The 10953-nt window shown below is 45.6% G+C and overlaps 1 protein-coding gene across 1 annotated transcript; it reads right to left on the reverse strand.

Annotated features, from left to right (window-relative positions):
* Positions 1-2072: 2072 nt before the first annotated feature.
* Positions 2073-9831, reverse strand: LOC105986822 (cytochrome c oxidase subunit 7A-related protein, mitochondrial). Its single transcript, XM_013017918.1, has 3 exons — positions 9701-9831; positions 3836-3967; positions 2073-2367 (listed from the first exon to the last, which is right to left on the reverse strand). The coding sequence occupies exons 1-3, from the start codon at positions 9770-9772 to the stop codon at positions 2227-2229; spliced, it is 345 nt and encodes a 114-aa protein (XP_012873372.1). The 5' UTR covers positions 9773-9831; the 3' UTR covers positions 2073-2226.
* Positions 9832-10953: the final 1122 nt, after the last annotated feature.

The raw sequence follows: 10953 nt of genomic DNA on the forward strand, positions 1-10953 counted from the left end.
CTTTTTTTTTCTGCTTATGTGGTGCTGAGGAATGGAACCCAGGGCCTCATGCATGCAAGGCAAGCGCTCTACCACTGAGCCACCTTCCCAGTCCCCGGTGAGACTCTTATGGCCAATAAACCACTAGAAAACCAAAAGTGGTGCTGTGGCTCAAGCGGTAGAGTGCTCACCTTGAGCTGAAGAGCACAAGGACAGCGCCCAATCCCAGAGTTCAAGCCCCACGACCAACAAAAAAAAAAGAAAAAGAAATTAACAATGAAAATGGAACTTTCAAAGAGTCTATGCCAAAACCAAACCATTCTCTACAGCAGAGCTCACTTGTTTCTGGGAAGTCATGTAGTAGGCAATCAGGTACCTCCCACAGTCAGCCTACATCTATCATCCCAGCTATGTGGGAAGCAGTAATAGGAGAAGCCCAGTCCAGGTCTGCCCAGAGAAAAAGCAATACCCTATTCAAAACCTAATAAAAGGGCTTGGTTCAAGTATTAGGCAGCCTGTGTAGTAAACACTAAAGCCCTAAGTTCAAACTCTGGTAACACCAAAAACAAAACAAAAAACCCAGAAAGCAAACCCCAAAAAAGAATATAAAGCTTAGATTTGTACAAAAACAAGCTTCCTAACCTGTGAAAATGCTATTGTGTATTTTCAAACACCCTTTTTTTTTTCTTTTGGAGAGTGCAGGTGTGAGACAAGAGCCCACCGTGTAGGCCCAAGCTGGTCTGAATTCCTGGTTCTCCTGCTGATCCTCCCTAGTGCACAGGTGTCTGCCTGTGCCACATCTGGCTCAAACACCATCTCTTATCCAAGTAGGAGTCACTGCTGACCATTACCTTACTTTCCCAGCAGTTATGAAAACATAGGACACTAGTGTGTGAAGTAAACTGTGCATGCAGATACAGTTCCCAAAAAAGCAAAGTTTCTTTTCTTTTTCTTGTCGGTTGTGGGGCTTGAACTCTGGGTTTGGGCGCTGTCCCTGCGCTCTTCAGCTCAAGGTGAGCTCTCTACCACTTGAGCTACAGCACCACTTCCAGTTTTCCAGTGGTTTACTGGAGATAAGAATCTCACGGACTTTCCTGCCAGGGCTGGCTTTGAACCTCGATCCTCAGATCTCAGCCTCCTGAATAGCTAGGATTACAGGCATGAGCCACCAGTGCCTGGCTGCAAAGTTTCTTATAAAGAGCCATTTAACCAGCCAGGAGACATCTATTATTTGACTGAAAAACTACTTCATAAAGATTATGTGGTGGCTAAATAAAAAGAAAATTCACAGGTATTTCAGGTTTACTAAACTCTAGTATTCAGCAATTATTTTGAAAGATGATCAAACTGAAAAGAACTTCACACTTGAATTTTTACACATGTATTTATTCCACAGTCAAATAAACCATAATTTAGAACAATAACGTGTTTAAATGGTAGAGGAAGATCTGTGGCACGGCCACATTCACAAAATGAGCCAGTGTGCAGCGCAGCACTAACAGGTGTGCTGTTCCCATGGGAACACAGACATAACATGATCTGGGCTGGGGCAAATAACCCTTTGAAACAAACACAGGCAAGCTGCAAATAATTTCTATTAACATTTTGCTGCAAGATGGAAAAATCCCCCAAGGTGCCACTGACCTGAGCCCCTTATTTCAAGCGCCTGGCCTTGGCTTGTCTTCCTTCCTCAGTCACATCCAAATCCAGAAAGACTTGTGCATTCCATGCTTTAAAAAACACTCTCTAGGGGCTGGGAAGGTGGCTCAGTGGTAGAGCGCTTGCCTTGCATGCATGAGGCCCTGGGTTCGATTCCTCAGCACCACATAAGCAAAAAGAAAAAAGCCGAAAGTGGCGCTGAGGCCCAGGACCAGAGTTCAGGCACCACGACTGGACCCCTACCCCCCCAAAAAACAAAAAAACTCTCTAGGTCCCTGAGGACCTCAGCATAGACTGACACTAATGATCCTGTGTTTCACCTTCATCCAGACTCTCCAGGGAAATCAGGAGCCCAAACTCACAGCACAATAGTTTAACTGTCAAATGAGCTCTGACATCTGACAGGCCATATACATTTCATAAACAAACCAAAATACTGCTCATATCTTTCTCTTTGTTTTGCAAAAATGTTAAGGAGGCCATCCAAGAGGAAACAATGAAACAAAATGATTTTTCAGAAAAACAAACAATGAAAACTGAAGTTTCAAAGGGTCTATGCCAAAACCAAACTGTTGTCTGCAGCAGAGCTCACTTGTTTCTGGGCTGAGAAGCCATGTAGAGGGCAATTAGGCAGTAGATGGTGCCGCCCACAGTCAGCGCCATAGTGGTCCGGTAGAGCATCTGGTCAGGCAGGCCTCTTTTCAGGTGGATAGGCACACCATCAGATTTCTGAATGAATGAGAATTAACAAGGGTATAGGTCATAAGAGTTCACATGTATCTACTGTGAAATTGATCCATAAACAGAGTGGAAAAGCTCTACTGCATCAGAGTGCTGACTAAAATAATGGTCTATTTCCTTAAAAATGCAGCTAAAGCTGGTAGATCCTAAGCCATTCTCCAAATCAATCTGAGGCAACATCATGCAACAAATCCCAAATCCCAAGGCACACTGGAGATTTTTTTTTTTAAAAAAAAAGGCAAAGATACCACCAGATACCAAAAATGGTGCTAGGTACAGTGACTTACACCTATAATCCAGAGATCAAAAGAATCTTGGTTTGAAGCTAGCCTAGGCATAAGTTAGAGTCCATCTCAATAAAGACACTAAATGTGGTAGTACACAGCTATAACCCCAAGTAGTATAGAAGACTGGGACCAGTCCTGAGTAAAAGAAAAGAGTCTATCTAAAAACAAAAGCAAAAAGGGCTGTGAATACAGCTCAAATACTGAAACACTTGCATAGCAAACAGCTGGCCCTAAGTTCAAATCCCAGAATCACATGCATGCACACACACTGCATGCACACATGGACACCCAACACATGGACACACACATATGCAAATACACAAAAGGAAGAAAGGAGAAAAAGAAATGCTCTCCAAGTACTTCCGCATTTAGCTTGGTTTCTGACAAAGTCATAACACACCAGAACAATTAATAAGCTCAAGAAAATAATCAGCTTCCTTCTTTCCATCAAATAGTTAAAGCCCCATTTGGTAAATAGACTCCATAGATATTTAATCCATTATATTTTGCTTAGTCTCCAAAAGCTCTCAAGAGTTCACAGTCCTCTTAAATCTTACTTAGTAGATAAAAGGGGATCAAGGCAATCAGACCAGAGGAACACTATCTCCAGAATGGACCTGAAATGACATTCTCAGGAGACAGCGATCCGTTGCAATGGCAGCGGGCTCTGCCAGTCCCGTAGCACATGAGACACAGCTAGGTCACAGAGTTTCAATTATCTCTACGTAGATTAATAACATTTGAAATTTCAATTCTGTCTTCTATCTGTTGATTAGCACAGCTACCCAAGAGGACCTCTGGTAACTCCTATCAACAGCTCAGTGAATTTTAATGTCAAGCAAGAAAAAGTAATTAGAAGAAAACTTGTTACCAAAAGACACTGCATGTCACAAGCACAAATATAAATTAGGTGACAGGAACTGATATATATGCAATACAAAAGCCTGTGTACACTTAACATTGTGATAAGGCCCTAACCGCCCTGCTGGCTGTCATCAGCATTATCTAGGAAATTTCCTATTCGTTTATGTATGGCTGAAACTAAAATCAAGAGAATTCTACATAAAGAAAATGAAGGTTGGGTAGTAGACCAGTCTAAAATTCAGCTTCAGAAGAGATTTTTAAACCTTTTCCTTTCACAGGTTTCTCTCCCAAATGTCTTCCCTCACCTGGAAAAACTTCTGCAGCTCTGGAACTTTGTTCTTCCCAGCATAATCATAAACAGTGGAACTGGAGGTCAGCTTAGTCGGTGTGGCAAATATGATAGGAGGTGCTTCTGTGGAGCCCACAGGCTTTAATCCCTGAGGAGAAAAGGAAAGCAGAGTTCAAAGCATGTCTGGGTATCCAAGCAAATCTTGCAAGGAGCAGGCTGTCTAGAGCAGTGGCAGTGCCATGCAACTACACAAGGGAAAGAAGAACTCTCTCAAACCCTGCAATGCACAGCAAACCATGCAAGATGAGAAGCCTGTTCTGAGCCTTCAGAATACCACCTGGGTCTACTTTCATATCATACCAGTAAAACACTTAGGAGTCTCTTTGAACCTGTAGCTGTCTCTTTTCTCCTCTGGCTTAAGCTAATGAATTAATATGGAACGCCTCACCCCACAGTGGACTTCCAAAACTTCCAGACACATCGTAAAGAAATATTATGAGAGGAGCTGGGAAGTTGGCTCAGTGGTAGAGCGCTTGCCTTGCATGCCTGAGGCCCTGGGTTCGATTCCTCAGCACCACATAAGCAAAAAGAAAAAAGCCAGAAGTGGCGCTGTGGCTCAAGTGGTAGAGCGCTAGCCTTGAGCTGAAGAGCTGAGGGACAGCGCCCAGGCCCAGAGTTCAGGCCCCACGACCGGACCCCAAAAAAAAAAAAAAAGAAAAGAAAAAGAAATATTATGAGACTATGATAAGGGGGAAAAAACCTGGTCTTTTAGGACCAGAAAATTAAAAGCCAAAAGGAAACTATAAAATAACTGACCTTTCAAGCCTTAATAAACTCATAAGTTAAATACATATACAATAAAAGTAAGTGGCCCTGGTACCTGTGGCTCACCCCTGTCCTAGTTACTCAGGAGGCTAAGGTCTGAGGGCTGTGGTTGAAAGCCAGGGCAGGTAGGAAATTCCATGAAATTCTTCTCTCCAACTAACCAGCAAAAAAAAAACCAGCAAGGGGAGCTGTAGCTCAAGAGGTAGAGCGCTGGTCTTTAGCAAAAAGCTAAAGAACAGCACCTCAGTTCAAGTCTCAGGACCAGCACACAAAAAGTGGGAGGAGTACTGATATGTTACCGTATGGGCAAGTCCTGAAAACATGCTATGGCCACATCTTTTATGATTCCATTCAAAGCAAGCCCAGAATAGGGAACAGAAACTAGACTGATTAGTAGCTGTTTAGGGATGAGGTAGTACTAAGGAGGTGAGAGCAGACGAGACAGGTTCTTTTTTGTTTGACTATTTTGGTTTCTGGTGGTATTGTGTTTGAATCCAAGGCCCCATGACCGCTAGGCAGGCATGCTATTCTTTGAGCCATACCCCCAGCCCTATTTTTCAGATAGGGTCTCACATTTTGTCTGACAGACCTCATCTTTCTACTTATGTACCACTATACCCAGCCCAACAAATTTCTTTTCGAAAAGGTGAAAATTCATACCTCCAAAACTAATGAAGGGCTATTTAGGCTAGTTTTTCCCAGTCCATTTAAATTGCCTTAAAAAAAAAAAAAAGCCAGGTGAGATGGCTCATGCCTGTAACCCTGGCTACTGAAAAGGGAGAGTCTGGGAGAATCATGCGTCATGGTCAGCATGGGTAAAAACATCCAGAGACCCAATCTCAACCAATAACTGAGCATGGTGCTGCACACTTGTTATCCCAGCCAAGTGGGAAGCATAGATAGGAAGATCAAAGGCAGGCTGGCCTTGGCATAACTTCAGGGCTCTACCTGAAAAATTACAAAAGCAAAAAGGGCTGGGGGTCTGACTAAAGTGATAGAGCAACCACCTAGCAAGCAAATACCTTGAGTGGGAAATCAAAGGGGGTGGGAGTTACTGTGGGTTTTTTATTTACCCTTTGTGAAGCTGGGGATTGAACAGAGGGTCTCAATGATAGGCAAATGCTGTACCACTGATTGAGCTATACCTCCAGTTCCTACCTGCTCATATTTTTTTTTGGGGGGGGTCCGGTCATGGGGCCTGAACTCTGGGCCTGAGCGTTGTCCCTTAGCTCATCAGCTCAAGGCTAGCGCTCTACCACTTGAGCCACAGCACCACTTCCAGCTTTTTTCTTATGTGGTGCTGAGGAATCAAACCCAGGGCCTCAGGCATGCAAGGCAAGTGCTCTACCACTGAGCCACCTTCCCAGCCCCGCTAACTGCTCATAATTTTTTTTTTGGGGGGGAGGTCCGGTCGTGGGGCCTGAACTCTGGGCCTGGGCACTGTCCCTCAGATCTTCAGCCCAAGGCTAGCATTCTACCACTTGAGCCACAGCGCCACTTCCGGCTTTTTTCTTATGTGGTGCTGAGGAATAGAACCCAGGGCCTTGAGCATGCAAGGTAAGTGCTCTACCACTGAGCCACTTTCCCAGTCCCTGCTCATAATTTTTAAAGGAGAAAAGCAAATTATTTCCCCAAAAGCTGACTGGCCCAACATTTTCTTCATATTCTACTATTTAGGTTTGAGTAGGAAGGTAAAAAACTAAGAGAATTACCTCAAAAATTTAAATGTTAGAAACCGCTACACCCTTTCATTCTAATTTAGGACTACAAACTAGTTTCAATGACTCCATTCATTCCTAACTGCAAGCTGGATATTCTCCCTTCTATATCTCTCTGACACTTCATACTTGGCATGTCCAGAATCCACTCATACGCCTATCTGGAAGCTCCTTCTCTGTGTAAAACATCACCACCCTCCTTTCCCATCATCTTGGAGTCCATCTTACTTATCTTCAACATCTTTCAAATGGACAAGAGGGCAAACTATTGCAACTGTTTCACTTCTCCCAAAATGGAGACCAACCAACCTAAACCCTTTATGATCTACCTCCGACCTCCGTATCTAAGCTTATCTACTCAGTGATTTCCCCCCAGCTCCCTTCTCCACTTTACTCTCAATTCTCTTTACCTAGACTATCTTTTGCTATCTTAATTAGGAGAACTGATATGTCATATAGCAAAATCTACCAAACTGGCCAGGTACAGTGGCATATACTTGTAATCTCAGTCGATGGAAGCAAAGATGGGAGGATCAGGGGTGTGAGGTCAGCCTGATATATGCAGAATGTCATAAACAACTGAAAGAAATGAAATAAAAGAGGAAAGGGGGGAGGAGAAGCCACCAAATTATGTATCAAAGTAGCCAAACCATTTTTCATTCTCTCCATCAATGTGCTATCTGGTTCTGTCTGCCATTTGATTATAAGTATTCTGGCAGATGTGAAGTGGTATCTCACTGTGGTTTTTATGTGCTTTTCCCTAATGACTAATGATGTTAAAATATTAATCATTTTTCATGTAATTATTGGCCTCAATTTATTTGTGGCACTGGACACAGGTAAGGAAAATGCACCCTTTCCAACTACTACAGTGTGCTCGTGTCTCCAAGAAAGGAAAAGTTAGAGTAATCCTAATTACCAAAATCAGAGCCCCTGATGCGTGCTATCCAAATCACTCTGAAATCTACAAGCCTATCGCTCACTGCTGCTTCTCCTGTTCTTTTTTCCTGGCTCTAAGGTTTGTAGTCAGGGTCTCCGGCTTGCTAGGCAGGCACCCTATCCCTGGGCCATGACTCAAGAACTCTTTAATTTACCTGGGGAAGTAGCACAGTGGGACAGCATTCAATCCTGAGTAATACAAGGGGTGAGGGGTCAGGGTTTAGGAGGAGTTTTTAAGAACTTCAAATTCTACAATTCAAGAGATGCCAGAATCTGAAAACCCTACCTATATCAAATGCATTTGTGATCATCTCTGCTCTGGGTGCTAGCTTTATTTCTGTATCAATTTTTTTTTGTTTTTTTTTTTGAAATGTCACTTTTTCCTTTTTAGGCAACAAAGTTCAGATTATGCTAAAGCTCTATTAAATGAACTGCTCCCATCACTACCGAAAAAAAAACAACCTGTGATATATCCATGTGATACTCAGTCATGTAACATAAAACCTCAAAAATATATTAAAAATACACCGCACATACTGTGTGGTTCCATTTACATGAGGTTCAAAAATTGGCAATATTATCTACAAAGTCAAAAGTCATAATTAGGCAAGTGGACAGGCAGAGTGGGTAGAGGGAAGTTCCTAGGAGTTCACAGTGTAGATCATATAGCTGTCAAAATTTAAACAGCAACACTTAAGACCCAAGCACTAAAAGCTACACCTTTTAGAAGTAGCTAAGATAGAAAGGGCCACTTGCCCACATATTCTACAAAAGAAACCACTGGAGGAAGTGGCACTGTGGCTCAAGAGGTAGAGCGCTGGTTTGAGCTGAAGAGTGCAGGTACAGCGCACAGGCCCAGAGTTCAAGCCCCACGACCGACAAAAAAAAAAAAAAAAAGGAAAAAAAAAAGAAACCACTGGAACATTACTGGCAATTCCTTCCTTGCAACTCATTACTCTTCTAATACTGGACTGTTCTTTGAATCAATTTTCTTCAACTGAAACATGGACATTTGTTCTCTAAATACTTCCTAGATGATCTCTCCACCAGAATCCACTACCTCCTATCTATGGAACGAACACACGGAGCTCTCCCTATTAAGTGTGTTATTCATAAATCCAGCTTTACCAGATACGACGTATCACAAGCCCAGTAATGATAAACCGTAGACATTTGCTTCCCATGGCCTCCTCTCACCCCAGGAAACTTTCCCTCCTTATCCTAACCAGTAGCATATCGAACCTTAGACTGAAGTCACATTTTTATTTTTTTTGATCGGTCGTGGGCCTTGAACTCTGGGCCTCAGCTCTTCAGCTCAAGGCTAGCGCTCTACCACTTGAACCACAGCGCCACTTCCGGTTTTCTGGTGGTTTATTGGAGATAAGAGTTTCACGGCCTTTCCTGCCTAGGCTGGCTTTGAACCGCGATCCTCAGATCTCAGCTTCCTGAGTAGCTAGCACTACAGGCGTGAGCCACCGGCGCCTGGCAGAAATCACATTTTTAAACATCTTTTCATTGAGCAGGCTGTACTGTCTCTCAGTAGAAAAAATGGCGGGGGGGGAGGGGTAGAGGCAACAATAACCTTTATAGCCTACGGGTCTGTTACTATTGTAGGCAAAGCTTTCTAACTGTGTTTCACCGACCCTTCTTCTCACACTACTCTAGGAGGATGAGGAATGAATGTCGCCTTTTCGCAGCCTCTGATTCTGGAGAATAGCTATCGCTTATCCAGAACCAAGCACTTGTCAAGAATGCTGGATGGATGCAACTGAGCTCAGAATAGATTAAAAGCCGCAAAGTCAGTGCCTGAACCACCCAAATGTGTATGAGACTCTAAAAACACTGCCTCGTTACAACGTGCAGGATGGAAACGGCAACTCCATGGGCCCTTCACGGCTGAGACGTGGAAGTGCGCGCAGCCGTGGCTTCCCGTGCCCAGCCTCCGCAGGCCGCTCCTCGGCCCGGCACCGACCGCCCTCGAGGACCCCGTGCTGGGGTGAGGCTGCTGAGACGGAGCGGGGCGGCGGTGGCAAGAGGGTTGTGGAGAAGGCCAAGAGCTAGCCTTCCTCGGCAGGAGGGGAAGAGCCGAGCCTCCAACTCAGAGGGCGAAGGGACACTCCCGGCCCTGCCGGCTTCTCCCGCCTCCCAGCGCACACAAGCAGCGACCCCGGGGGTCACCTTGACCCCTGCAGGGCACCAGGCCGAACCTCTGCGCCGGGCCCCTCCGCCTAGCGGCAGACACGGGACGCGGGGCCTCGCGACCCCCGCAGCCGACGCGGCTCGGACCCGGAGCCGCCCGCGGGCAGGAGCCTCTCCCGGCGCCGGCCGCGCCGGCCCGGCCCGGTCCGGAGGCCCGAGCTGCCATCCCTCCTGTCCGAGCAGGAAAGCACAACCCCTACCTGCGGGCTGTACGCGTCCGAAGCCCAGGCTCCAGCCAACTTCTGCGTGAAGCCGCTAAACTTGTAGTACATGATGCCTGGACCCCAGCAACCGCCCCGAGAAGGACCCTGCCTCCTCCGAGGGCGCCCCGAGGCTCCGCGAAGGACCCCGCGCCGGGACGCGGGCTGCCCAGGGAGAGCCTCGTTTAAAACCTGCTCCGTGTAGCCACTCAGGGACACAGCACAGGGTGCTCAAGACAGGAGAGTGGCCTAGCCGATTCTACGATCATGGAAAATTTGCTATGCCGAGGGCTTTTGGAAAGAGAACGCTCCTTCTTCCCTCAATGAGAAACGGGCAGTGTCAAGACGCCTTAAGAACTGCGCAAGCGCCGTGCGGACCGAGTCCGCGGTGGAGGCTCTGCTGGAGGTCAGGTGCAGGGGGTTGTGGGCGGGGCCTGAGTTGGGGCGGGGCCAGGGCGGGACCGAGGCGGGGCTCGGGAGGGAGAGTCTTGCAACTTGCGGCGCCCCCTAATCCACGGGTTGGCAGGTCTTTTGTTGGTTTTTTTGTTTGGTGTTTTGTTTTCAACCAAATCTTACTTCCTCCTAGTCCCTTTTCTTCCTATACGGGCTTGGAAAATGAGCCTAAACCGCCCGCAGGGCTTTCCAAGGCTCACTTGGAGTGGGGGCCCAGAAGAAAACTGGAAGCCTCTGCCAAGGAGCTGTTTAAGACTGTTTAAGGCTGTTGAGGGTTTGGCCTTAGTAATACAAGAACAGATGCCCGGGCTTTGTGCAAAGACCTACACGGTAACTTAAACTTAAGGCATCGAGACGTGCATTTTGCGCCATTTCTTACTATGTGCAGGTAATGTATAAAAAAGGAGAATACAAGTTTCTTACTCTCCAAGGATGGAGCTAGAAAGACTTGTCTTAGCTTTTTGTTTGTTTTTTAAATCTAACCAGAAGTTTTCACAGGCACGTTGCAAGTGCATGAATAGTGAGTAAATTTACAAAGATACGTGGCAATCGATGGATCATGCCAGAATTTTCTATACTTTTTTGGAGTTTGAACTCAGGTACATATGTGCTTGCTTGGCAGATACTTTACCACAAGAACCAACATCTCCAGCCTCAAGTGATTTTTGTTTTTGTTTAGTTTTGTCTTCAGTTATTTTTTTTTTTTTTTTTTTGTTGGTCGTGGGGCTTGAACTCTGGGCCTGGGCGCTGTCCCTCAGCTCTTCAGCTCAAGGCGAGCACTCTACCACTTGAGCTACAGC

Source organism: Dipodomys ordii, unplaced genomic scaffold (genome assembly GCF_000151885.1).
Source record: "Dipodomys ordii isolate 6190 unplaced genomic scaffold, Dord_2.0 Scaffold37, whole genome shotgun sequence".
Classification (NCBI taxonomy): Eukaryota; Metazoa; Chordata; class Mammalia; order Rodentia; family Heteromyidae; genus Dipodomys; species Dipodomys ordii.